We start from the raw sequence: 26,907 nt of genomic DNA, 5'->3' as shown, positions 1-26,907 counted from the left end.
GGTACCAAAAATGAGAGGTAACATTTGCTGGGCGCTACATGCGCAGGATCTCATGCCGTCCTCACGATGGCGCTGTGGTGCCTTTCTGAGGTTTCCAGCGGAGGGGACCTGGGGAAGCCATGCTGAAACCCTTTCTTGTCTGACCCCCAAGCAAGAACTTGCACCTCGTGCATAGACTCCGTATCTCTGGGCCTCAGTTTCTCAGGAGAGGCATCCATGGAGTAACGCATATAAAGCATTTAGCACAGTGCCTGCGATAAGCGAGAGCTGGGGTAACTGGGACTGGCAACTATTTCCTAGGGTGTGGGAGGCCTGGAGTGCAGAAGACTGGCTCTGGGATGTCTAAGGTCTCAGTCCTTGAGGTCCGTTGGGCAGTCTAGGGCAATCAGAAAAACAAAAACCAAAAAACCAAAAATAACTGTGAAGGCCTAAGGGCGAGGGTCAAGGGAGAAATGGATCGTGGCCCCATCCTTACTATGAATCTCGGATTAATTTCCTGTCTGTAATTTAGGGGAGGGGCGGATTTCTAATGCAGGAGCGCCCAGCGCCGCAAGGGATTACAGGTGGCAGAGAAAGTCGACTTAAGAACAGGCCTGGGCCTCTAAGACACTACTCTGGGGACACAATGTAAATTCGAGAGAATCCCTGTAGACTGAAACTTCTAGTGTTTCACACCAGGCCCAGGGTCAGAGTCACCGCTCAGTCGTTTACTAGTGGTGGACAGATGGTGGGAGATGTTTTGAACGGCGCAGGCGACTGTAGGCAGGTGGCTGCAATAAGAAGGAATGACGGGATTTGGGGGGAGGGGGCAGCTAGGACCGGTCCCAGGGCAGGAGGTGGAACTTGCCCTTTGGAGGTGCCTGCGGTGAGCACCGGGGGACGTGGGTCTCCTGACCCAGGCGGGGCGCCTGAGCAGCAAGTAACTACGTGGAGAAAGCGTAGACTCTCCGAGGAGCGGGCCCCAGATCCCAGAGCTCGGGGGCTGGGTCCCCTCCGCGTCAGCCTTGGGCAGCTGGGCCCTCCCCCCGCCGCCTGCAGCCTCCCAGACCCCGCCCCTCCCTGCCTCTGGCCCGGCGCTGCCGCCCGCCCGCCGGATCTCCCAGCCGCCCGCCCCCGGCGCCAGACTTCAGCCACCACCCCCGGGAGAGGACAGCCTGCCCTGAGCGCCCGTCCCGGGGCTCCCTGGGCCGGGCGGATCCTGGGGAGCCCCCCGACTGCCTCCCAGAGCAGGGTGGGAAGAGGATCCTAGCCCGCTGCCGCCTCCAAGTAGGCCTCCAGGTGAGCGCCGGGACAGGTAGGGACCCAGGTCCGGACCCGCGCCCTGTTCCCACTCGCAGCTGGGGCGCCCCGGGAACGATTTCCGCCCCATGCCCTGCCGGGAGGGGCATGTCCCGGGAGTCCTGTGCCCCAGAGCCCCTTCGCCAGCCCTCCTCCAGTCGTAGGCTGCTCCAGCCAACTTCTGCCCCTTTAAGTCCATAGTTAAACAAATGAACATTTGAAAGCCTCAGATCGTACGGAGGGGCTTTGGTAAAACTGATCCTCTAAAGCCCACCCACGCCTCTCCGCCCGGCTGCTGGTCCGTGGAGGCCACCATTAATAAATCCCCCTCCAATACGTACCCGATCAACACGTGTTCACAGCAGCGGGTGAAAGGCCAGATTCCTTTTTACCAGTTCTGGATTTTGTTTCCTCTGGCTGGCAGGAAAAAAAAAAATATGTGAATCAGAAGATCTTAGGGCACCGTTTCTTAATTTAGCAACTTGGGCACAGTATGTTTTTAGCGGCCAATTTCAGTTTTGTTCTAAGTTAACTTTTGCAATGTTCTGTAAAATTTGTTACCGCTCCGTATCTTGTTCCTTCAACATTAGACAGCAGCTCTTTACCCCCTATTTTGAAAACTGCAGTATTACCAATCTACTTTTAAAAGAAATAACACTTTTTTTTAATGTCCCAGTAACATAAGAATAAGACACAAATAGGACAAAGATTTGCATGAAATACAACAGTTCTTTAAACAGCGCCTCCCCTAACGCAGCCAATTAAAAATTACGTAATTAAATTACTCTTCAAAAATGGCAAAAGTAACTTGTGATCCGTGGTGCATCATTTTAATCCTTTTTCTGCTTTTTATTCCACTGGTAGTTGCAAATCTTTAAAGCAAACTCTTCCATTGTTACGTCTTAGTTTATCAACTTTTAGACCATGTCTGTTAATCCTTTGCTAAAAATAGTTGGAGACAGCTTTCATCATTTCCACAGTTTCCGTCCTTCCTATATGATCACAACATTCCTTTTCGTTTCTGTAGGCACTTTTGTAACATAAAATAATTTTTGTATACTTGTTTCTTGTTCCATTAAATATATATATATATATATATGTATTATAATCTGCTGATCCCTTTTTGTAAGGCCTGGCTGAGGAATCTGCTTAAAAATAGTCTCAATAAAGGGGGAGGGTATAGCTCAAGTGGTAGAGTGCATGCTTAGCATGCAGGAGGTCCTGGGTTCAATCCCTGGTACCTCCTCTAAAAATAAATAGACATAATTACCTCCCCCCACCAAAAAAATTTCTTAATAAAGGTTTTATATTTTTTAAATGCTAATTTTTCAGTCCAATCAAGTTATACATATAGTTCACAAATCAAATAGAAATGAGTCTATCTAATTTTTTTCCTGTGATAAAAGTAATATAATTCCAGGGGGGAGGATCTAGCTCAGTGGTAGAGCATCTGCTTATGAGATCCTGGGTTCAATCCCCAGTACCTCCGTTAAAAATTAAAAAATAAATAAATATAGAAATCGAACTACCTCCCCCCACCAAAAAAAGATTTTAAAAAAGTAATATAATCTCTTTAAGAAAAATGGAAAAGGCAGGGGCAGTGTTTTAGATTAAAAGTGTTTAAAGAGACATGAGCACCCCCAGAAGTGTGTAAGCCCCAACTTTGTTAGGAAGAAACAGCTCCAGAAGACCTTGGGATGATGGGGAAAAGTGTCCATGGACTGAATACTAGAGAGCAGAGTGGATTTCTCTTGGTAGGTTAAGCGGTAGTGTAGACCTATAGAGGTGTCATATGGAACATACACTCATTTAAACTATTTTCTCAACTTTTCTATATGGTGACATTTTTATGGTAAAATTTGAGGAAAATAAACTAAGACAATTTAGAAACTAAGGTTGAAGACTTGCACCGTGGCACAAACCCTGGAGTCCAACACACCAAGGTTCAAATCCCCAGTCTGCCATTTGCTTGCTGGGTAACCTTGGGTTCGTTGCTTCCCTTTTCCAAGCCTCAGTTTCCCCAGCTGAAAAACAGCGCCTACCCCATGGGGTTGCTGGTAAGACTTGTGTGAGATCTTGTACAACACTTCCCACAGGCATAGAGCAGTTAGTGTGTGTTAACAGTAGCTGTTAATATTTTGTGAAGGATTTTTCTTAACTATATAGTCTGCTCACCGGGAATAACTGTTCTTAACATCATAACTGCTACTGGGCCCTTCCTTCTACCTCTTTTTGTCTAGAGGTAGATTTTGAAGTTGGCCTTTTCTTTTCCTATTTTGAATTCGCCCAGTGGCTCTGATCTGGCCAGTGGTGAAATTTTGTGTCCTACTGTGTTTCATCCCATTACTTCCGCAGCACGTCTGCCCTGGGCACACATTCCTGCAGTCGTGGTTTCAGTGGCTGTTTAATTCTGACCGAAGGAGGTATGGGCACAGACTCCCTGTAGCTGGATGTTAACTGCTAATCATTGTCACAAAGTTCACAGTAACAGCTAACACTTGTTGAGGACCAAGCCTTGATCGTGTTTCATTTCCCCATCACCATGAGAGGTGGGAGTTACAAGTCTGCAGTATCTTAGCTAAAACTTTTGGCGTCTGATGCATTTGGGAGTCCAGACTTTTTGAATATGAGGCAAGCCCTAGGGAACCCATCCTGTACATTACATGAGACCCCCTAGTGGGCTAGGGAGCATCGTGTAATCAGACACACGGATATTTCTTCAGTGAAATGCATGTTCATACCCAGTGGGATAAACAAAACGTTACATCAGCTCCAGTCAGCTCCACCACCAAACAGGTCTGGGAAAGACTTGGTTTTCAGAGCTTTTGGATTTGGGGATTGTGGAGAGGAAACGTGGACCTGCGCACTTCTCCTTTTCTGGAGGGGAAATCTATGCTCAGAGACGGGAAGCCATTTGCCCAAGTTCATGAAGAAGTTGGAGTTAGGGGGGCTGGGGCTATCCCAGGCTGACTGATGTAGAACTGGCAATGTGTCACCTCTCCCCAGTGCCACCTCCTCCACAGGCTGTCACCAGCAGTTCCCCAGACCAATGTCCCTTGCCAGCCTTGTGATGCCCCAGAAATGTCAACACTGCCTCCAGGGAATGAGATGATGCACACAGAGGATCTTCCAGGGCACCTTACACAAAGAAAGCGTTGATAAGTTTGAATTATTAGTTGCATTAAGATGCCGTCAGACTATTTCCTTCTTGGACTTAAATAATCGTGGTGTTCATTGATAGCATTAAGAATTTTTAAATTGCGAGATATAACAATCATACAGAAAAGTACATGAAAAATATATGTACAGTTTAACAAATAATTATAAAGCATGTCACGAGCACACAGGTCAGCAAGGAAAACATTGCCAGCCCCCAGATCTTTCTCTGATTAATAGCCCTCTCCCTCCCCACAGCAGGAACCAGCATTCTGACTTTTTTGATGCTCATGTCCCTGCTTTGCTTTTTTTTTAAATATGGTGTTAGTATCCTGTGTACATTTGTAGATAATATTATTTTAGCCTGTTTATGAACTTTCTAAGAGTAGAACCACTGGTATGAGTATATAACTTATCATCCAAACTAGGAAATTTTGGAAGGAATAGGGGTCACTATTAATAATTACCTTAATTATGCTGGAACACAAAATGTAGACAAGGACTGCCCCTGGCAACCCAGGATGTCAGGTTGTCCTGGGACTCAGTCTAGGTGACTTGTTATAACTGGCATCTTTCACCCAAAACTCCGATTCAGTTTCCTCGGGGCTGTTGTGTTTACTTGTAGTTAAATCCTTCTTATTGCTACGTGGCATTCCATTCTGTGACTGCTTTAATTTATTTATACAACCTACAGCGGATGGGCACCTGGATTCTTTCCAGGCTGGAGCTTTTAGGAGAAAAGCTGTCGTGAATATTCTAGTCTGTGTGTCCTGGCTCTGGGGTCTGAGATGTTGGGTTATAAGAAAAGCACATTTCTGTTTTTCTTTTTTAATTACTTTATTTTGGCAGAGGGGGAGGGGGCGGTAATTAGGTTTATTTATTTTTAGAGGAGGTACTGGGGATTGAACCCAGGACCTTGTGCCTGCACGCACTCGACCACTTGAGCTATACCCCTACCTGCTGCCAAAGGCACAGTTCTAACTTGAGTTAAAAAAAAGCCCAACTAGTTTCCAAAGTGGTGAGACTAATTTATACTTCCCTTAGGAGCGTGTGGGAGTTCTCACTGATGGCATTTTAAGTAAATTATGGTGATATTGCACTGGCTGGTCGATTTTTTTAAAGTATATTCTTTAATATACATGATGTTCATGATGTTTAAACTAGAATATCCCCCAAATCGAAGTAACTTTGCCTCCTACTTCACCCATGATGTGGCCCAGAAGGCCGCTGAGTGACTGTGAGTGTGATGACAGTGAAATAATAGAGAAATAAGGAAATTCAGTATCATCTGTTACTGTCTGCCATGAAAGATGGTCTTTAATCTACTGTGTGTGTGCGCCATCGATTTTTTAATAATTGTACTTTTTAAAGATCATTTCTTACTTGCCTTGGTAGCTTTAAATTTTATGCTTCGCTTGTATTTTTTTATTCTGGCAACTTCGGATTCCCATGATACTGAGTAAGTGAGAGAAGTTTCAGCTCCCCCTCCCCGCCCCCCACCTTTCATTTCCCATCTTTTGTCAGCTGTACATTTGCTTTCACACTGTCAAGGTTGATTACATCCACAGTCTGTTCTGTTACCATATTTAAGTCTTCCATGCTTTAACTGTAATGTTTGCAGGGTTTTTGGAGGGTTTTTTTTTTTTTTGACAGCTTTATTGTGGTGTAATTTACATACCGTAAAATTCAGCTCTTTTAAGGGTACAATTCAGTGATTTCGTGAGTTTACAGAGTTGTCCAGCCATCACCCCAATTTTAGAGCATTTCTATCACCTCCAAAATATCCCTTCTGCCTATTTGTAGTCATTCCTGTTAACACCCATCCCCAGTCCCAGGGAACTACTAATCTCTCTGTATCTTGAGATATGCCTTTTCTGGATATTGCCTATGAATACATCATACAGTATGTGGTCCTTTGTGTCTGGCGATTTCACTTAGCATACTGTTTTGGGGGGGGGTCATTCATATTGTAGCATATACAATACTTCATTCCTTTTATTGTTGAACCGTATTCCATCGTATGGATGTACCACATTGTGTTTATCCACTCAGCCGCTGATGGGCATTTGGATTGTTTCCAAGTATATCACGCTGCTATGCACTTTTGCAGTCAAGTGTTTGTGTGGAAGGATGTTTTCTTTTCTCTTGGGTAGGTAGCCTAGTAATAGAATTGCTGGATTTTATGGAAAGTTTCTGTTTAACTTTTTTTTTAATGTTCAACTTGTAAAGAAATAGCCTGTTTTCCAAAGTGGCTGTACCATTTTACATTCCCACCAGCAACGCGTGAGGATTCCAGTTCCTCCGTGTCCTCTCCAACCTTTTGAATAATAGCTATTCTAGTGGCCATGAAATGGTGTCTTGTTGCGATTTTAATTTGCATGTCCTTAATGACTAATGATGTTGAGCATCTTTTTGTGTACTTATCAATCATTTGTATATCTTCTCTGGTGAAATGTCTAGTCAAAGCTTTTGTCCATTTTTTAATTGGTTTGTTAGTCTTGTTATTGAATTTTAAGTGTTTTTTTCTTTAATATTCTGGATAGAAGTCCTTTATCAGATATATGATCTGCAAATACTTGCTGCCAATCTAAGCTTGTCTTTCCATTTTATTAATGGTGTCTTTAAAAGTGCAAAAGTTTTAAATTTTGATGATGTTTAATTAATCCATTTTTTTATTTTATGAGTCATACTTTTGGTGCTATAGCTAAGAAATCTTTGCCTAACCCAAGATCATGAGATGTTCTCCTATTTTCTTCTAAAATGTTTATAGTTCTAATGCTTAGATTTAGGTCTGTGATTCATTTTGAGTTGATGTCTGTGTATGGTGTGACGTAAAGGCCTAAATTCATCTTTTTGCATGTAGATTTCCCAGCACCATTTGTTGAAAAGACAGCCTTTATGCTAAGAGATCAGATCCTAAATGTTCTCATCACGAAAATAAATGAAAAGATACAAATGCACTTATTTACAAAACAGAAACAGGCTCACAGACATAGAAAACAAACTTATGGCTACTAGCAGGGAAAGGGGGTAAGAAGGAATAAACTGGGAGTTCGAGATCTGCAGATACTAACTATATAAAATAGATAAACAGCAAGTTTCTACTGTATAGCACAGGGAAGTATATTCAATATCTCATAGCAACCTATAATGAAAAAGAATGTGAAAAGGAATATATGTAGATATATATATGTATGACTGAAACATTATTCTATACACCAGGAATTGATGCAATATTGTAAACTAACTATACTTCAATAAAAAAGGAAAAAAAAGAGAAATGGAGGGGAGGAAGGTACCATTAAATTAAAAGGCATTAGTTCTTGAAAAAAAAGAAATGATAATTCTGTGACATGATAGAAGTGTTAGCTAATGCTAGGGTGGTAATCATATTACAATATATAGATGTATCAAATCAACACATTGTATACTTTAAACTTACATGATGTTATATGCCAATTATATCTCAAAAAGTCTTTTTCCCATGAAAACCAATAAACAGGACTAATGTAAGAAAAATACCTCTAGCCTCCAGGTCAAACAGATTCCTTATACTTTGTCAAATGGACATAATATGGATACAGTTTAGTGCATATCATGTTTGGACCATGACTTTCTTAAACAGTTTTTTGTTTCTTTATTTCTCATAGCTTTATTTTTTCCCTTTTAAAAGAAGGATTTTCCTGTTTCTAACCCATCCAATATATTTCTTGGAATTTTTTTTTCTTCTTGAAGACATTCCTCCTTTTATAGTCTCTTGTTTTGTTTTTTTGTTTTGTTTTGTTTTGGTTTTGGTGGGAGGAGGTAATTGGGTTTTTATTTATTTATTTTTAATGGAGGTACTAGGGATTGAACCCAGGACCTTGTACATGCTGGGCATGCACTCTACCACTGAACTATTCCTCCCCACCTCCTGTTCTTGTTTTGTTTTCAATTTCTTCTCAAATCTAAGCGTACCCAGGACCAGCTGTATAATTTTCAGGGCTCAGTGCAAAATGAAAATATAGGCCCCTTGCCTAAAAACAATTAAGAATTTCAAGATGATGACAGCAGAGCATTAAAACAGGCTTGGAGCCCTTCTAAGTGTGGGACCATGTGTGCCTGCCCAGGTCACAGGTCCATGAAGCCTGAAGCCAGCCCTGAGTGTACTAATTAGGGTTTTTCTTTTCCTTTGTGTTCTTTTGGCCATCTGAGTTGTCTCTGTTTCCTCTGGGGTCAGTTCATTCCTGCTCTGCCCGTTTACCTTAATGCTTCTCTTTCAGGCTGCTAGTTTCCTTCAAGCGTCTAATGATCCTTGCTTGTCCAATCACATTTTCCAACCAACAAGGGTCTGGGTGACTTTTTTTAAAGCAACTGGTATGAGATTTGGGGCTGCCATTAATATAGTGCTGCTTTCCCTCTGGCCTCTTTGTCCTGTTGAAGGGGTGACTGAGAACCTTGTGTTTTAGGGAGGCAGCACTTGTTCATGATGACATGGAGGAAGCCAGTCTTTGCCGGGAGCTCACTCCCAGGTGCCAGAGCGGGGAGGGCTATACTCAGGACCACTCGAAGCCTGCACACCTCCCAGACACACCATGCCATTTTTTCATAGAACAATTATCCAGTATAGTTTTGTTTTTCCTGTGTGTGTTGGGCAGCCAGAGATCTGTGTGGCAAAGCATCGGGGAGGAAGGTGAGGGAGCAGGGTGCAAATAGGCATTGATTTTTCAAAGATGGACTGACCTCTGTCATCACTCTGCCCTCTCAACTCCTAATCTGTACTTCTACCCTTGACTCTGGGCACAGAGCCTCTGGGGGGTCCTTGAGGCTCTGTTGTCCCCACCTTGGGTTCTATCCTAGCCCCTCCACTTCAGTCTGCTTTCTCTTTCAGAAATTTATCGACATTTCTTTTTTTGGTGGTGGTGTCCCTCCTGTTGACTTTGCTTTTTACTTTCTTTGCTGTACATCAAGAGGATGCCCTTGGAGAGGGAGATCAGACTGCCCAGATCCCCACTGCCACTCCACTTCTGACTGCTGTGTGACCTCGTGTGAGTGGTTTTGCCTCTCTGGGCCTCAGTTTCCTCATGGTGTGAAGATCACCTGGGATAAGACAGAAGCCACAAAAGGCCACCCTCCGTCAGTTCCCGGGGGCTGCAGATCTGTCTCATCTGATCCACACTGTGCTTTAATTTTTTTTTCTTTAAGTGCATTGCTAACATTTAAAAATTGGGTGACTGCATATGAAAAATGCAGATTTCCAGTCTCTTGACAAACTGGAAAATGAGGCCAAACTGGGCCCACCTTCCTCCTTGGCAGTTAATCAGCCCGAGTAAGCACGGGCCCGCAGTCTTGGCCTGGGCTGTTCTCTCCGGTTTGCCCGAGGCTCCACCTCTCCCTGTTTCCTTCCACCCAATCGGCCTCATTTAGGATATGGCCCGTCTCTTGTAGGCGTTTGAACTTGGAATTCCTGGGATTCTGTTTTGAGAGCATCTAGCACAGAACCAGCTGTTATTATTACAAGGCCAGCCAGGGTGTGGTATGGGTGGCCACTCACATCCAGCCCTTTCTCTAATCACCAGGCTTGCATTCACCCAGAAAGAGTCCCTTTAAAAAAAAAAATCTACTTAAAGGCTCTTACAGTCTAGTACAGGCCCTGGTTATCAATAGCTCAGTCTGCCTTCTTGAAGGGGAAGGCACACCGAATCTTCGCACATGCAAATAATTCTAAAGAGCAAAGAATGTAGAAGCTTGTCTTATCAATGATTTTTCTTAACCATTTGTTGCAGGTTAGAAACAACACTGGCACCATAGTTCAAGAGTAAAGAATTAAAATTAGTAAGGGAGAATGTCAGGTAGAGGGAACTCTCCCAAAGGCATGAAAAGGAAGCCACTCTGTCTAAAATTTTAAAAGACGAACAGTACAAGGTGCTGGCAACTGCAACTCTTGTATGTTATTGATGGGAAGGCAAATGGCACAATCTTGCAGAGAAGACGATTGGCTGTTTTCTTGTAAAGTGAAACACACACTTACCATGTGATCCAAGACTTCCACTCCTAGGTATTTCCTCATGAGAAATGAAAACATACATCCATGCAAACACTTGTACATGAATGTTCACCGACGCTTTATTCATAATAGCCTCAAGCTGGAAACAACCCAAGTGTCCATCACGGTGAGTGGGTAAACAGATTGTGGTTTATCTATTCAACAGAATACCACTCAGCAATAAAAACGAGTGAACTCTTGATGATCCAGGCGACAATGTGGATGAATCACGCAGTGTAGATGCTGAAGGAAAGAAGACACAGGGAGCACATACCATATGCATCCATCAGGGTCCAGTCGGGAGATTGAAACTACCAGTAATTTGAAGGGAGGATGTTTAAGATACAGAATTATTAATCATACATTTTTTACTGTGATAAAGAAGGAGTAAGGTTGATCCGAATTTTGTAACCTTGTTAATTTTCAGGGGAATATTTTTGCAGGGCCAAAAAAAAAAAAAAAAAAAAGAATTAGTAACCATAGCAGGGAATTAGAGTTAGATGGATTAGCTAGTAAGAAATAAAGAGAAAGCTAATGAACATATAAATAGCAAATATAAGGAGCAGCCACTACCCCTAAGATCTAAGAGAGAGAACTTGAGAAAGATGACAGTCCTAGGCTGTCCTTGACAGTCCCAGAAACCCTGATGTGTTTGGAGAACACTTGGACATGGCTCACTAAAGGGTAAAGGAGTCCCTTTGGTGCCGCACCTGTGGAACTTCCTGGAAATCCACCCTCTGGAACCTGCCAGAAATTGGTCCTCTAGAATGCGGAGGGAAAGCCATTCACAAGGGAGTACCTCACTAGAGGCACTCAGCTAGGAAATCCCCTGCGACAGGTGCCAGGGGAAGGTGCTGGCTGAGGGATGCCAGCCACTGGAGAGGCAGGCACACCCCGGGAGCGTGGGGAGAAGCTGCCTGCCAGGAACGAAGACTGGAAGCTGGAAACAAACCCCCTTCCTTCTGCCACACCTCTCTGGCTCCCTCTACTGGAAAAATTTAACCTATCAGCAGGCAAAAGAAAGACTTAAAGGATCAAACTTCAATTTAACAACTTAGAGCTGTGAGGCAGTAAATTGATAACTATATGATTCCATTTATATGAAACTCTGAAAATGAAAACTCAAATTTATAGTGACAGGAAGCAGATTAGTGGTTGGGGTTCAGGTGAAGGTTGACTGAAGAGGGGTAAACCTTTTAGAGTGACAGAAATGCCCCCTGTCTTGGTTGTGGTGATGGTTGCACAGATGTATACAGTTGTTAAAATTCAAATTGTAAGGGGGGAGTGTATAGCTCAGTGGTAGAGCATGTGCTTAGCATGCATGAGGTCCTGGGTTCAGTCCCCAGAACCTCCATTAAAATTAATAAATACATAAAACCTAATTACTCCTCCCCTCCAAAAAAAATGAAATTATGTTATTTTTTATTTATCAAGAATGACTACTCTGGGGAAAGTGTACTCTAGCGGGAGAGACCACGTGGAGATAGAGAAATGGGGGAGCCCCCAGGAGTTAGACCGAGAGCCGCTGAGAACTGCTCAGCTGAGCCATCAGGGGATGCGGTGCAGGTGCCCATGGGCAGTGGTTGGGGAGGGCTCATTCGCTCCTCCACCTAACACCTGAGATGGGGAGACACATAGCTGGGGCTCCCCAAGCATTTCTACCTTCATGTGGTATCTCCACCGTGATGACTTCAGGGCAGCCAGTCTTACATGGTGACTCGGGCGGTGGTGTCCTGGAGTGGGCTCGCAACCAGCTGCTGAGAGCAGATGGTGGACTGCTCTTTCCAGCTCCAAGGTTCAGGGTCGTCCTTTTGGTAGCTTGCTCTCAGCCGTTGGAGGTGTATTTACACCACAGAAATCAGCAAATGCTGCAAACTCAGATTCTTTTCCTTTTTTCCCCTGGAGAGCCAGTTGTCAAACGTTTAGAAGCACAGCACTGAAGTGGGGGCTCCTGCATCCCCATAGAGTCAGGCAGAGGCTGTATCCTTTTTGATGACCCAGCCTCCGAAATCCCTTACTGATGTCACTTCTGCGGTGCTCTGAGAGGTGAAGCAGTCCCAAAAGCCTGCCTATGTCAAAGAGAGAGGTATGGACTCCACTTAATGGAGAATGGTCAAGTCCCAGAAGAGCATGTCAGTTGGATATGTTGTTCTAGCCATTTTGGGAAGATACGATCTGCCATGCATCATGGGTCTCTGGAATTGAATACCAGTAGCATCTCCCAGTCACTGTGACAACCAATAAATACAATAGCCTCCAAACACACACACCCTCCCAGACACCCTGGCAGCAGGCAGTGCCATGCCGTCTGTGTTCCAGTCTGACCCAGCCAGTAGTTGGCATTCAGCCATGTGGACATGGTGGCTACAAGGCACCTCATGGCCCTCAGCAGAGCATCGCAAATAAATGCTTTGTATACCCAGGGCTCATCGGTACATCACTTAAAGGTCCTTGCTCCTCAGTGAAGTCTGGCTGCCTTCACTGTGTGAGGGGACCACCCCCCAGCTCCGGAGATCCCCTGTTCACCAGTGACCGGCACATTCCCAAGGAGAGCCAACCCAGGGGACTACACTCTGGTGAGTGTCACATCCATGCCTGGCAAGCTGGCGAGCTTGCTTGTAAATCACAGCTAATTATTAATGCAACTAACAACCTCCTGGGGCAAAGCACACCTGGTCTCTAAAGCCTGTCTCTACAACTTCAGTCCTCTGTAGTAGGGTCAACAGGGAGTCAAATTTTTTATCATATCCATAGATCACTTGCCTGATTCGTGCTTAATTCTTAACAAGACCTTAATCAATTTGTTTAAAAATAGTAACAGCTGGCATGAACCAAGCACTTACTGGCATTAGATAGCATAGCAAGCATTAGATCATTGAAGCCTCTTAACCCAGGGCAGCCTTGGAGGATGTTTACTCCATTAAAACACGTTGATGGGAATCAGTGCGATGATCAGCTTAAATGCTCAGCACAGCGGTTTAGTAAGGACTCAATAAATGTCACCAGATAAAATATCATAGCTAAATGGTTGCTCGTGATCTTTTTATGATGTATAATAATAATAGCAACTAACATGATTTAGTGTCTAATTTTATATTAATACCACTTTTATTTATGAGACACCAGTGGTTTTTCTTAAGTGCTTTACAAATATTACCTTGTTTCATCTCCCTGTGAAGTAGGTATGGTTAACATCTTCATTTTCAGAAGAGGAAACTGAGGCAGAGAGAGATCAAATGACTTGCCCTTGGTCATATGACTAGCAAGAGACACAGCAGGGACCTGAACCCAGGCTGGCTGGCTCCAGGCACAAAAACTTCCCCTACTTAGGCTGTTGCTGCTGGATGGGAAAATGAAATAAGTTTCTCACTAGGTCTTGAACTAATCCCTGAGTTCCTGTTAAGTAAAGGTGTTTCCCCTTCCCATGCCTCGGTTTCTTCATCTGTGCAGCAGGTTTCTGTCGTGGTGATGCATTCGAGTTTGTTCACTTAGCATCTCTTTATTGAACACTTACTATGGGTCAGGCACTGGTGTGGACACTGTAGTGCGCCATATGCAGAAGCAACAACAATTCTTCCCTCGTGGTGATTACTGTGTGGTTGGGGGACAGACAATAAGGAAGATTTACTTAGGTAATTATAGATATTTCTGTGGGGGGAAGTATGTAAGAAGATAATAGGAGTTTTAGAGAAGAATATAGTAAGGAAAGAGGGAAGGAGGAGTAGGGGATGATCATGAGGCCCTGATATTGTAAATAAGGTGACCAGGGAAAGTCTCAGGGAGAAGTTGACACTTTGAGTAAAAATTTGAAGGGAAGTATGGAGGTGAGCAAAGAAATTCTCTGGATCCAGGTGGAGGAAATAGCCTGTGCAAAGGCCCTGAGGTATGGAGACTGGTGTTGCTGGGGCAGAGTGAGTGAGGGAGAGAAGAGGGCAAGGAGGTGATGAGCACAGACTGTATGGGGCTTGTTGGCTGCAGTGAGGACCCTGCCCTGACCCTGAGTGAGGTGGAGCCACAGGAGAGCTCAGCACGGCAGGGACAGCACCTGACTCAGGTGTTCACACCTGACCTGGCTGCTAGTGGGGAATAGATAACTGGGGAATGGAGCAGGGAGACAATGAGGGTCCAGATGAGAGGTGATAAGAGTGGACGAGATCCCCAAGGGAGGGAGTATGGATGGAGAATAGGGGAGGCTCGAAGACTGATCCCTGACACTGTGACATCAGAGGGAGGTAAAAGGAACAGCTGAGGAGCCTGACTAGGAGCCATCAGGCAGATGGGAGTGCTCCAGAGGAGTGTGGTGGCCCAGAGCCAAGTGAAGAGGGGGTCACCCCGCTGTGTCAGGTGCTACTGACAGATAGAGGACTGAACAGTGGCTGTTGGCTCAGCACTGAGCAGAGGTGGAGGAGGTGGTTGTAGGGGGAGGGAGGGGATCATTGGTGACCTTGACATTTCTGGATGGGGAAGGGAAGCAAAGCCTGATTAGAGAAGATTTAAGGGAGAACGGGAGTAGAAAATATGGAGGCAGTGAGTGTAGACAACTTTTTTGAGAAGTTTTACTATAAAGAAGAGCGAAGAGATGGGGCCATAGCTGGAGGTGGGGAGCGGAGTCAAGAAAATTTTCTTTTGTTTTCAGATGAGAGATGGCTCTGTGAGGCTGGGGGATGATCAGGGGACACTGACGGTGCCACGGAGGGAGGGGAGAACTATGAGACCATTGCCAAGGGTGGGCAGGACGGGTGGGAGCAGTCACAATGGGAAAGAAAGCACGGGGCACAGAGGTGGTAGGTGGGGCAGTGGGGAGAAGTTCACCTCTCATCAGTTTTATTTTTTCTGCAAAATAAGAAGCAAGAGGGAGAGCGAAGAGGTGGAAAGGGATGTGATGTATTAGAGGACAGAGAAGAAGGGTGAAGTTATCTACAGAGAGGAAGAGCAAGTAGTTAAGAGAAATGTAATCTGATTGACAGGCAGCGTTACCGGCATGTTTGAGGGTGAAGTTCACAAACTTGAATTGAGCCCAGCCAGTGGAGTTGTGTTGTTTTTAGCTGCTTTATACCGTGTAGGTACAAAGAGGAGGGTATAGCTCAGTGGTAGAGCACATGTTTAACATGCACGAGATCCTGGGTTCAATCCCCAGTACCGCCTATAAAAATAAATAAATAAAACGAATCCACCCCCACCCACCCCCTAAAAAACCCCCAAAATTGTGTGGTAACAGGCCCAGGTAGGTGGAGGGCTAGCTTTAACCAGAGTCATGTGTAGGAGGAAGCCAGAGGAGGCCAAGTGTATGCAAAGAATGTTTTTAATGATTAACCAAGGAATTAAGGCTGGATAGGAAAGAAATGAGGACTCCAGGGGGTGTGGGGCAGTGAAAAAGAGGTAGGGACAAAGGGGAGGTCATAGTGGGTTGGAAGGATTGGTGGGGGGAGGTCTAGGGCACTGGAGGGAGAGAGCTGGAAAGAAGACATGTTGGGAGAAGAATGAGAAGCCTGAGATTGAGGCTCTAAAGGAGGCAGTGGTTGTTGAGACAGGTGTAGCTGTGACTATGGGAGGAAAGGGCCAAGAGGACACACAGCAGGTCAAGGAACAGAGAAGTCGGGTGGCAGAAGGAAGGATCACCCATCTGGATATGGAAATCACTAAGAATGAGTGGTAGTGAGCCTGGAGCTGAAATCATGGCGAAGTGAGGAGTACCGATCTGGGTCAGCAGATGATGCACAAGGTGGCAAATGATCTACTCTGATAATGAAATTGATAGCTGGGAATTTGGGGGAGGAGGAAGGGAGAATGGTCTGGAAGCAGCACCATGGAGCAAGGAGATTTACCCACTTGGAAGGGCCACAGGAGAGCTAGATTCTGGTTAAAAGCAAGAAGGTGACAAGAATGTTTAGTGAAGAGGTTGAGGAAACAGATTTTGCTGAAGACACGTCATGGATTCCAAAGGCCCGAGAGTTGGGACAGGTTGGGGGATGCGGTGGAAATGGTTTCCTCCTGGGTGGGTTTTTTTTTGTTTTGTTTTGTTTTGTTTTTTGTTTTTTTTGCAAGTCTTCAGTGTGCATGTGGTCATATATAAAGTGCTTACCCTGACACAAGTGCACCGGCCAGGGATGGAGGCCCTGGTTAGCAGTCCTGGTAAGGTCGTGATCAGGCCAGGGGGAAAGGTGCAGAGAAGCCGGTCGCCTCCGGAGCCAAGTGGCAGGAAGTAGATGCCAGATTTTCGTGGCGTGGCAGTCCCCTTGGATGCTCGTGTGCCTGGTGAGGTCACGGTGAAGCCGCAGGGCACTTGCGTCCTGGGAGGAGAGGAGGAGGGAAGCCAGACTGCCCTGACCCGCCGAACCCTCTCGACCTGCAGGACTCCGGCGGCGGGAGATGGGCGCCCTGCCTTCGCGACAGCGGCTGCCCGCGGACCCGCCCATAGCCTTGGACGCGCTGCCCCCGGAGCTGCTCGTACAGGTGCTGAGCCACGTGCCACCGCGCGCGTTAGTGACGCGCTGCCGCCCAGTGTGCCGCGCCTGGCGCGACGTGGTGGACGGGCCCACCGTGTGGCTGCTACAGCTGGCCCGCGACCGCAGCGCGGAGGGCCGCGCACTCTATGCGGTGGCCCAGCGCTGCCCGCCCAACAGCGAGGACGAGGAGGAGTTCCCGCTCTGCGCACTGGCGCGCTACTGCCTCCGTGCGCCCCTCGGCCGCAACCTCATCTTCAATTCGTGTGGAGAGCGTGGGTGCTGGGGCGGGGCCTAACCGCACGGGGCGGGGCCGGGGCGGGGCCCAGAGCCAAAGGATGGGCAGCTAGGGGGCCAGGAGAGGCAGAGTGAGTGGGGGTGTCCAGGACGGAGGAGACAGGGGCGGGGCCGGGATACTTGGAGGAAAGGGGCCGTGGGCAGTGGAGGGAGTCGAAATGGATGCTCGGGACAGAACAGAGGTAGCCAAGTGGCAGAGCCATGGCAGGAATGACTTTCGCAGCAGCTGTAGACTCCGTGGGCGTGGCTAAAGGGAGGAGAGAGGGGAGGGCTGAGGGAAGCCGATTGGGTGATGGCGGGGGCGGGGCTTGCCTAGCAATATAAGGCTGCCTTGAGCGGCTGTGAGGAGGGGAACTGAGCGAATCGGCGGGACCAGGGTGGGAGGAGCCCTGAGGCTTTGGTAGGAGGGAGTATGGCCTTGGTGGAAGGAGCCCGGGGAGGGGCCAGAATTGAAGCCCAGTAGTTTCAGAGAACTAAGGGAAGAGAACCGGGAACGAGGCTGAGTGAAGCTGAGGAGAAGCTGAGTACATAGGCAGGCCTGAGTGACACGGTCGTTGGGTGGGACCAAAAATGCAGGCTGCTAAATGGGAGGAACTGGGGGCAGGACAGATTAGGTGGTGGCAGGGTCTCTGCTGGGCGAGCTGGCAGGTGAATCCCTTGTGTTCAACTCTGTTATATTCCACAGAGGGCTTCAGAGGCTGGGAGGTGGAGCATGGCGGAAATGGCTGGGCGGTGGAAAAGAACCTAACACTGGTGCCCGGCGCTCCTTCCCAGACCTGCTTCGTGACTTCTTTCGAGTGAGTGGCTCTTGATCGCTGGGGCAAGGGCCACGAGTAAGAAAGGGGACCCTACGCCACCGTCTTCACCCTCACCCACCTTCCCCCTCTTCTATCCTCATTCATTTACTCAGTCAGTCAATCAACTAATATTTGCTGAGGACCTGCCAGGTACCAGTCACTGTTTTATATGCCAGAGATACAAGAAAAATTTAGGAAGATCAGGAACCTGCTCTTTTTTATTTCCCTTTTAGATGTAGGGTTAACAGTAAAATAAAAACAACAACATAGCAAACATTTAGAGGGCTTACTGTATGCCAATGCTTTACATATAATTCCTTTAATCCTGACAACAACCGTATAACACAAATACTATTATTATCTACACCTTTTAATAGGAAATTGAGGCACAGAGGGTAACTAACATCTAGTAAATGGTGGAACTGGGATTTGAACCCAGGTGATCTGACTTTAGAGCTGGTTATGATAAATGCTATGAAGATAGCAAAACAGTCTGAATGATCGGTTGATTCTTTAATTCTCATACCCCATGCCCATTTTCCTTGTCCCCTCCCCCCACAGTCAATTATTCTCATGTGGCATTATCCAGCTTTCTAGTAGTTACCAGTGTGTTTGGCGTGAGGTAATAGATATCTTGTTGCTATTTTAATTTGCATGTTTCAGTTTACTAATAATTAAGCATCTCTTCATGTGTTTGTTAGCTTTTTCATTTCCCTCTTTTGTAAATTGCCTGTTCATATTTTCTATTAAGGTTGAGCTCTTATTCTCATCGATACACAAGAATTCCTTGTATATTCTAGATGTCAGTGCCCTGCCCATCCTGGACATTGCCAAAATCTCCCCGTCTACTATCTGACTGTGACACGTCTTGACTGTGTCCCTGGTGTTATGTTATTTTCCATGTGATCAAATTCAACTTTTTGCTTTAGAATTCATTTTTGAAATGCTGTTTAAAAAATCCTTCCCTACCCTTAGATCCTAACAGTATTCTCCTATATACTCTCTTCTAGTCAACTCGTAGTTTAATCTTTCACATTTAGAGCTTTAATCTACCTTTGAATGTGATGTTCAGTAAGGATCCAGTTCCCCTCCTCCCCCAATATATTGAGCCAATTTTCCCAACACTATCTACTAAAGAATCCATCTCTTCCTCATGGAATGGCAGTGCCACATTTATTAATTTATGAAGTTCCCATATATACGTTGGTCTATCTGTCCTTGTGCACTCTGTTCTGTTCTAGTCAGTTTATCAGTTCTTCTGAAAAAAACACTATTTCTGTTATAATGGCACATTGAGATTAGAGGAGATGGACTCTTTACAAAGGTGTAGGCAGAACACAAGATACTGCAGGACCAGGCTAGTAACAGTATGGGGAAGGGACATTACCATCCTAGGCTTGGCAGGGGTAAGAGGAGGAAACAGTTACTGAAACGTGAAGACAGAGAAAGCTGTGAGGAGAGGGCACTATGGGGTTGTGCCTTTTTGTTGAGAGACACAACAGTTCCCTGATGATTCCCTTGGGAGGGAGCCAGCAGAATAAATGTCCTGATCTCACATTCTTCTTCTTCCATCTCCTGCTGGAGCTTCCCATTGGCTGACCCAACAGGAAGCAGAGGGTGAGGGAGACCTGCCCACACAGGCAATGCAAACTTGTTGTCAGAGACCCCAGAGTTCCCTGCTCAGATGTCTAGTGTGTGGCCCTCCGTTTGTACTCATGTCCCGGTCCCCACATATTAGGGGCAGGCCTGCATACGGTCACCTTTCTGGAGCCCAGAGCAGGGTGGAGAATGGTGGAGAGGATCTGAGAGGCCAGTGGGGATGCCCAGCTCATCATACATCTTGTCTGGTAGAGCAACCCTGAGGGGCTGCTTTAGACAAGGTGATCAGGGGAGGCTTCTGGGAGGAGGTGATTTCTGGGCTGTGACTTGAAATATGGGACTCTGCCGCCCTGCCTCCTCCCACCATCCGTCCTTCCCAGATGGTGCTTCAAGAGGCAGCTTGTGGACTTGGTGATGGAGGGGATGTGGCAGGAACTGCTGGACAGCGCCCAGATAGAGATCTGTGTGGCCGACTGGTAAGTGGAGAATGGTGACCTGCCCCCAAGCATCAACGGTGATAGCAGCAGTTCAGCAGAAGGGGTTCATTTCATGTCCCCACCAACCCCACAGGCTGGCTGGCATTGCTACTGTGCCCCCTTCATAGTGAGGCTGAGAGCGGGGAAAGCGATGCTCTCACAGTAGCAGAGCCAGGGAGGGGCGGCGCCTTGGTGAGCCCAGAGTCCCCACTCTGCTCTCTTCCCCACCTTCTATGCAGCAGGCCCCAGGGTTGTCGGCATAGGGGCCACTGACTGGCTTGACTCAAGTCTGAAACAAGCATCCCCCTCTCCCAGGACAACTCAGCCCTGACCCTAGACCCAAGGCCTGAGAGAGGTTGGGAGCATTATGCCCTGAGAGTTGAGATGCGGCACTGGCTAGTTTCAGAGCCTGTGGGCTCACAATGAGCCCCCTCCTTTCCAGAGCACCCAGGTTGTTTCCCAAAGTGTTTGGGTGCTTCCTTCAAGATCTTGTTCCTCCACAGAAAATCCAGTTTCTTCTGTGGGGCTCTGGCTCCTCCCCAGAGCTGTGGCCACCCTAGAGCATCCAGATTCCCACACCCACAGGCTCCTCCCCCAGGTTGTGGTTCCTCCTCAGATGTCGTATTCCCACAACACACACCTGACCCAAAGCCTACAGAATCTGACCCAGGAGCACCCAGGCTCCTTCCCCTAGGTTCCCAGGCCTGACCTCATCCTTTTGGGGAAGCCCAGCCCTCAGCCTCCCTCCCACTGAGAGACCTGAGTAGGTGGCGGGGGCATCAAGGCTCACCACCACCTGGCAGGTGGGGCGCCCGGGAGAACTGTGGCTGCATCTACCGACTCCGGGTCCGCCTCCTGGATGTGTACGAAAACGAAGTGGTCAAGTTTTCGGCCTCGCCCAACCCAGTCCTTCAGTGGACTGAGAGAGGCTGCCGCCAGGTGGGTCCAGACCCTCTTCCACACCACCCCTGACCTGCCCCAAGGCACACCCACCTCCCACCCCGCTCAGATTCTGTTCAATCACTGAGCCCTTATTACAGACCTGTCCCAAGAGTTTCACCCATTAATTCATTTCATTAGCCCAACAGCCTAGTTGTTCAACATACATTTATTGAGCACCTACTGTGTGCTGAGCCTTGCTCTGGTTGCTGGGAATGCAGTGGTAAATCTAAGTCCCTGTTCCATCCCCCTACTTGAGTCGAAGAAACTAAAGCAGGGAGGTTTGGTGACTCGCCCAAAGTCACACTGAAGCGTGCAGGGCCCAAAGCAAGCCCAGGCTGGGTCTTGAGCATAAGTTGTCACCATAATCATACCTCATTTATCAAAGTAACCTTTTTTTTGGGGGGGGTCTTCCGGTTTCCACTTCTGATCTCCTCCCACCCACCCCCAGCCCAACACACAGACTCAGCATCTAGAAAGATCCCATTAAAAAGTGAGTCAGATCACACACACACCCCTGCTTGTAGCCCTCCCGTGGCTACATCTCAGAGCAAAAGCCAATGTCCCGTCCTGCCGCTGTCAAAAGGATGGAAGTACAGATTCACGCTGCAACACTAGTGAGGCTTGGAAACACTGTGCTAAGTGGAAAGAGGCCATACACAAAAGCCACATATTGTATGATTCCACCTATATGAAACGTCCAGAATAAGCAAAGCCATAAAGACAGAAAGCAGACAGATTAGTGGTTGCCAGGGGAGAGGGGAGGGAGGAATTGGAAGTGACAGCTAATGGATTCAAGGTTTTCTTCTGGGGTGATGACAATGTTCCAGAATTAGACAGTGGTGATGGTTGCATAACATTTCAAAAATACCAAAAAACCACTGAATTGTAGTTTTAAGTGATACATTTTACAGTGAGGTGAATTTTCTCTCTCTCAATTAAAAATAATTGCAAAAGATAAAAAACCTGGAAGTCAAAGCCCTTCCATGGCCCAAAGGGCCCCACATGATCTGCCCCTTACCTCCCAGACCCCATCTCCTACTTCTCCCCTCACCCTGCTCCAGGCACACTGTCACCACGGGGCCTTTGCACTGTTTATCTCCCTGAACACTTTTCCTCCAGATCCCCAAAAGGCTCCCCCACTCCAAGTCTCTGCTCAGATGTTATCTCGGTGCAGCTCTTACTCACTGTACAACCCCACCCTCCTGCAGACTTCCCTCTGCCCTTCCCCCATCTGTTTTCAGGGTCCGAGTCTCCTACTAGATGGTCAGCTTCACCAAGGCAGGACCTTTTTGCTGCTTTCTTCACTGCTGTATCCCCCGTACCCAGAGTAGAGCCGGGTACCACTTACTCGGTGTTCGGGAGTATCTGTCGAGGAGCCCTCAGGACCTCAGCCTCTTGCTCTCCTTCCCGACCCAGGTCTCCCACGTCTTCACCAACTTCGGCAAGGGAATCCGCTATGTGTCTTTTGAGCAGTATGGGAGAGACACACGATCCTGGGTGGGACACTACGGCGCCCTCGTGACCCACTCCAGCGTCAAGGTCAGGATCCGCCTGTCCTAGCTAACCAGCCTGATCTGGCCTCTGGGGACATGCTGCCACCTGCCAGTCACTGATGTCAATCAAGTGCAGCTTTGCAGCCAGGATCCAGAGGATGCCAGGGGACAGTGGCGGTCCCACGTGGACTGTTGCTGGCACACCTCCAGGGAACCCCACTCTCTGCTGCTTCAGCATAGTGACCCACATGCTGTTCAAGAAACCAAGGATCAAACCCAGCTGGCCACTGCTTCCCCAGCTTCTGGGGGTGGGGCTGCAGGGGGCATCAAAGAATAATTTAGAGACCTGTACTTTACCTGCACATTTTTTCTCATGTGTGGATATCAGTTGATAGACTGAGTCAAAAACAAAGGCCAGACCAGGATTTCTAATAGAGGGGGAAAGCTGCCGACAGTCTGGGCCAGTCACTCGTCAGCATGTTTTGGGGGTAAGGCGATTGCTGGCAGGGTGCAGAGGTCAATCGGGGCAATCTGTCCTTGAGGGGACCAACAGGGGCATCAAAGGGAACTCTGTTGCTTTGGGGTTCAGCTGCAGGGCCGCACAACCTCCCCCAGCACTGCCCATCAGCCCCTGGGTCCCATGGCCAGTAAGTAGGGGAGGCCGGACTTGTACCACAATTGGGTTCCAGGGCCTGGTGATAATAGCACAGCTCCCAAACCTTAAAAATCTAACATGGCCAAGCAGGGGATGGCGTGAGGTCAGCATTACCCTCAGTCCCATTTTCCAAGGTAGGAAACTGCAGCCTGAACGGGGAACAAATATACCCAGAGTCATAGAACAACGAAGAGGTGGAGTCAGGATTTGAAGCCAAGTGTGTGTGTCTGAGAATAACCGAGAAGAGTCACACACCCCATCCAATCCTTTCAACACCCTTTCCTTGCCAGCATTACAATTACTGCCACTTTTCTGATGAGGAAGCCTGACAGCGGGGCCTTCTTGCCCAGGCCCTCCCTCTGCCTGCAGGAAGGGGAACTGGGCCTCGGTGCTGCCCACCTGAACAGAGTAGCCATCGCACGTGTTAATGCACATAAAACGTCTAGTTTACTCTTCATCAAATTCAACAAAGGGGATACTGCAGGTGGGACTGTTTTTCCTGGAGGAGGAAACTGAGGCCAGAGGGGATGTCAGTTGCCAAGACCACACGGAGAACGAATACCATACAAGGAGGGTCCAGTCGCAACCATGGGGGTGGTCTGTTTATTAGAACCCCTCGCCAGCAGATGGCAATAAAGCGTCTTGTCCAAGGGTGTTGGGAGAGGGGCGCCTTTTTCTGATTCACACCCAAGACCACTATGGGTTAAGGGTGGCTCTGAGGGAAGAGGTGGCCGAGGTTTGAGCCAGGACCGGCTACTTCTAGAGCTGGGCCAGCTCCCCGAGGATGCTGCCGTTCTGCGTGAACACCCACCCGCCGTGTCCCTCGCAGTCACTTCTTCTTCTGCACGTGGCCGCAGTCGTACTTGCCGCGCACGATAGTGAGCTTGACGCCGGGCAGGTCCTGCGTGCGGCCGCCCTGCACCAGCACGACGTGGTGCTCCTGCAGGTTGTGGCCCTCTCCCGGGATGAAGCAGACGGCCTCACGGCCCGTGCTGAGCCGCACGCGGCAGCACTTGCGGTTGGCCGAGTTGGGCTTCTTGGGCTTGCGGATGAACGTGCGCAGGACCACGCCCTTCAGCTGCGGACGGCCCTCCGTGGGGCCCAATTTCCGAGGCGGAAACTTCGGAGGCCCCTTGCGGTGTATCTGGTTCAGGGTGGCCATGGGGCGCGTGGCCCAGGTCTGGGGGACCAGGGCTAGTCCTGGAGAGACACAACCGGAGAGCAGAGTGGGGTCCGTTATCCCAGTGAATAGATAATAGCATCAGCCACTCCGTTTTGGTGTTCTGCGGACCGGTGCAGGCACATCGCGAGGATGCATGTGTGTACATCTAGCGGTACTCACGGGTAAGAGTAATAACAGTTCCCTCACGTGTCAGGTTCTATTTTAAGCATTTTACATGGATTAACTCATTTTATTCTGCAGAGAACATTTATTTATTTTAATGTTATTTAAACATAATAAACACAAACAGGCTCACACTGCGCGCTGTACTGTTCTATGCACCATACCTGCATTAACTCATGCCGCCCCACAGTGCCCCTAGGGGGTATCCCTGGGTCTCCTACTATCGCACCTCACCCCACTCCCATCCCCGTGAGCAGATCCTGTCAACGGAACCTTCAAAACCGATCAGAATCCCTCTTTTCTTCCCCCGCTCCCCCACTAGATCCACGCTGGTCCTGTCCATCCTCGTCTCCCAAGCCTTCCTCCTCCTACTGTGTGCTCCCCACATGCAGGCAGAGGGGCCCTGTGGACACCTGGGTCAGATCACACACCCCCCCCCCACCCCCCCCCACCCCCCGCTCAGAGCCCTCCTGTGGCTCCATCTCAGTCAGGGCAAGAGCCAAATCCCCATGCCCACCCCCTGCCCCAGCCAGGGGCCCATGAGGCCCCACAGGGTCCGCCCCTTACTTCTCTGACCTCATCTCCCCACTCGCCTCCTTGCTCTCCTGGCTCTAGCCTGTGTCCACAAACACACCAACAGAAAAGGAGAGCAGTGTGGCTGCTGGTTGGGGAAAGGGGACGGAATAGGTTTCTACGGCAGACGACAGCACTTGCTTGTGGACAGTAAGTAGGATGTAAGAAAGCTCAGAGATAACTGAATTCTCTTCCAGACATTCATGGAGCACTTACTGAGTCCTGGCCCCAGAAACGGACGCACGGTGGTGATTGAGACAGCCCTGGGCTGTACCCCCGTGGAGATCCCAGACCAGGGCCTTGATTTCTTTCTTTTTTTAATGGAGGTACTGGGAATTAAACCCAGAACTTTGTGCATGCTAAGCATGCGCTCTACCACTGAGCTATATCCTCCCCCCAGAGAGCTGGGCTTTGAGGTGCATCCTCTCTCTCTGCCACTAGAACGGATGCCCTCTCCCACCCAAACTTCACACTCCCCTCCATATCCAGGGCAGGTCCTGGCTTTGCTCTCCATTTCCATGTGTCTTTATGCCTCAAGTTACAGCAGAATCCTCAAAGGGAAGGAGATGTTCCTAGAAGTGTCTTCCTAGGGGTGTGCCCTCGAGCAAGACTGTTCATGTCTCAGTGCCTCAGTGTCCTCATCTGTCTGGTGGGCACCATAATCACATCTCCCTCCTGTGTGAGGCTCCCATGAGATATGCATGTCAAGCTAGCCCAGATCCCCCAAGCAGGGTGCAGGTCTGTCTTGTCCAGCCCTGTGACCCTTGGTGAGTGTCAAAAAGAAGATGTTTAATAAAGGTTTCCAGAGTGACTAAGTGAGTAGAATATTTCACAAAGGGCATGGCCCATGAAAAGCATTTGATGTTTGTGGGGGAAAAAATAGGTTCATAAAGTGTCCCACGCAATGCCTGGCATGTACTAGGCTCTCGAAAAATATCAGTTGAATGAACGACTCCAACGTCTTGCCTGGATGTTTCACCCACAGGAAGTATTTAACATTATTTGCTGAAGATATAACCTACCCAAACTCCTGATACCCACCTGACGCACAGTAGCCCTCAATACAACTACTTCCCACCTCTTGCACTTGCAACCCCAGCTCCGCCAAAACCCACTGTGTATCCATTCCCGATTTAAAACCCTGATTCCCTCGGGGCCATGGCAGAGGAACACAAGTCCGGTGGGGGGGGGGGGGGAGGTTAACCCTCACCCAGCCTCGTCTCTGCCGTCCAAGCCCTCCACTTACCATAATTTAGGGACGTGCTGAGGCCACGGAGAAGGCCGGACCAGGACATCCCGCCGTCCGCAGCGTCCCTGCGTTAGGGGTAAGAGACTCAGAAAGGAGCAGGAGGGAAAAGCGGCTGTCGTTGGGGAAGGGTCCAGATTCTCCCCATCCCGCTCTCGGAGCCTTCTGGTTACATCTAAGGAATTTCCTGACCGCGTCACCACAACCCCTAACGCTGCCTACAGAAAGTCCCTCTGTAAGTTTAGCCTCGCTAAGTAGGCTCTCGGGAACCCAACCGCCCCCGCCCACGTACAGGAGGTACAAGGAAACTGAGGGGAGGCCGGGGAAAGTTTAGAGAAGGCAAGAGCACTGTCGACCTCACCGACCCCAGCAGGGTCCGTAGACACGCGGAATCGGGCCTCTAGCCGGGTGTAGGGATTATCCCGGCAGGGATTGGCTGGTTCTGCCTCTCGCGTACACTAAAGGGGCGGGGAACAGGCGACGATTGGGCAAGTATAGTGTCAATCTCGAACAACTGTTCTCACTGAACTGGCTTTTTTTTTTTTTTTTTTTTTAATGCATAGAAGGGGATCACCCCCTTCC

The 26,907-nt window shown here is 48.2% G+C and overlaps 2 protein-coding genes across 6 annotated transcripts; one reads left to right on the top strand and one right to left on the bottom strand.

Annotated features, from left to right (window-relative positions):
- Window positions 1-1,102: 1,102 nt before the first annotated feature.
- Window positions 1,103-24,640, top strand: LOC105093306 (F-box only protein 17). Of its 2 annotated transcripts, XM_010985149.3 has the most exons (7): window positions 1,103-1,278; window positions 12,883-13,035; window positions 16,812-17,177; window positions 17,885-17,996; window positions 19,976-20,071; window positions 20,875-21,010; window positions 22,430-24,640. In XM_010985149.3, exons 3-7 carry the CDS (start codon window positions 16,829-16,831, stop codon window positions 22,571-22,573), a joined length of 837 nt encoding a protein of 278 aa, XP_010983451.1. In that variant the 5' UTR covers window positions 1,103-1,278; window positions 12,883-13,035; window positions 16,812-16,828; the 3' UTR covers window positions 22,574-24,640. The 2 variants fall into 2 exon arrangements, with proteins under 2 accessions (XP_010983451.1, XP_010983452.1); XM_010985150.3 differs by lacking the exon at window positions 12,883-13,035.
- MRPS12 (mitochondrial ribosomal protein S12) lies at window positions 23,590-26,789 on the bottom strand. 4 transcript variants are annotated; one of them, XM_031458668.2, is made up of 3 exons: window positions 26,687-26,789; window positions 26,326-26,393; window positions 23,590-24,361 (listed from the first exon to the last, which is right to left on the bottom strand). In XM_031458668.2, the coding sequence occupies exons 2-3, from the start codon at window positions 26,372-26,374 to the stop codon at window positions 23,991-23,993; spliced, it is 420 nt and encodes a 139-aa protein (XP_031314528.1). In that variant the 5' UTR covers window positions 26,375-26,393; window positions 26,687-26,789; the 3' UTR covers window positions 23,590-23,990. The 4 variants fall into 4 exon arrangements, with proteins under 4 accessions (XP_031314528.1, XP_010983453.1, XP_031314529.1 ...); XM_010985151.3 differs by having other exon boundaries at window positions 26,691-26,776; XM_031458669.2 differs by having other exon boundaries at window positions 26,682-26,756.
- Between the last annotated feature and the right edge of the window lie 118 nt (window positions 26,790-26,907).

The sequence above is a fragment of the Camelus dromedarius genome, chromosome 9, assembly GCF_036321535.1.
Source record: "Camelus dromedarius isolate mCamDro1 chromosome 9, mCamDro1.pat, whole genome shotgun sequence".
NCBI classification, from domain to species: domain Eukaryota; kingdom Metazoa; phylum Chordata; class Mammalia; order Artiodactyla; family Camelidae; genus Camelus; species Camelus dromedarius.
The sequence above is the reverse complement of the archived record's forward strand: the minus strand, read 5'-3'. Positions and strand labels throughout refer to the sequence as shown.

Excerpts from the sequence above, each read along its gene's own strand:
- LOC105093306 (XM_010985150.3), top strand. The coding sequence starts at position 16,829 with ATGGGCGCCCTGCCTTCGCGACAGCGGCTGCCCGCGGACCCGCCCATA. Across the intron at positions 20,072-20,874 it reads GAGATCTGTGTGGCCGACTG|GTGGGGCGCCCGGGAGAACT; the intron begins GTAAGTGGAGAA and ends ACCACCTGGCAG. Across the intron at positions 21,011-22,429 it reads CTGAGAGAGGCTGCCGCCAG|GTCTCCCACGTCTTCACCAA; the intron begins GTGGGTCCAGAC and ends TTCCCGACCCAG.
- MRPS12 (XM_031458668.2), bottom strand. The coding sequence starts at position 26,374 with ATGTCCTGGTCCGGCCTTCTCCGTGGCCTCAGCACGTCCCTAAATTAT. Across the intron at positions 24,362-26,325 it reads CAGCACGTCCCTAAATTATG|GACTAGCCCTGGTCCCCCAG; the intron begins GTAAGTGGAGGG and ends GTGTCTCTCCAG.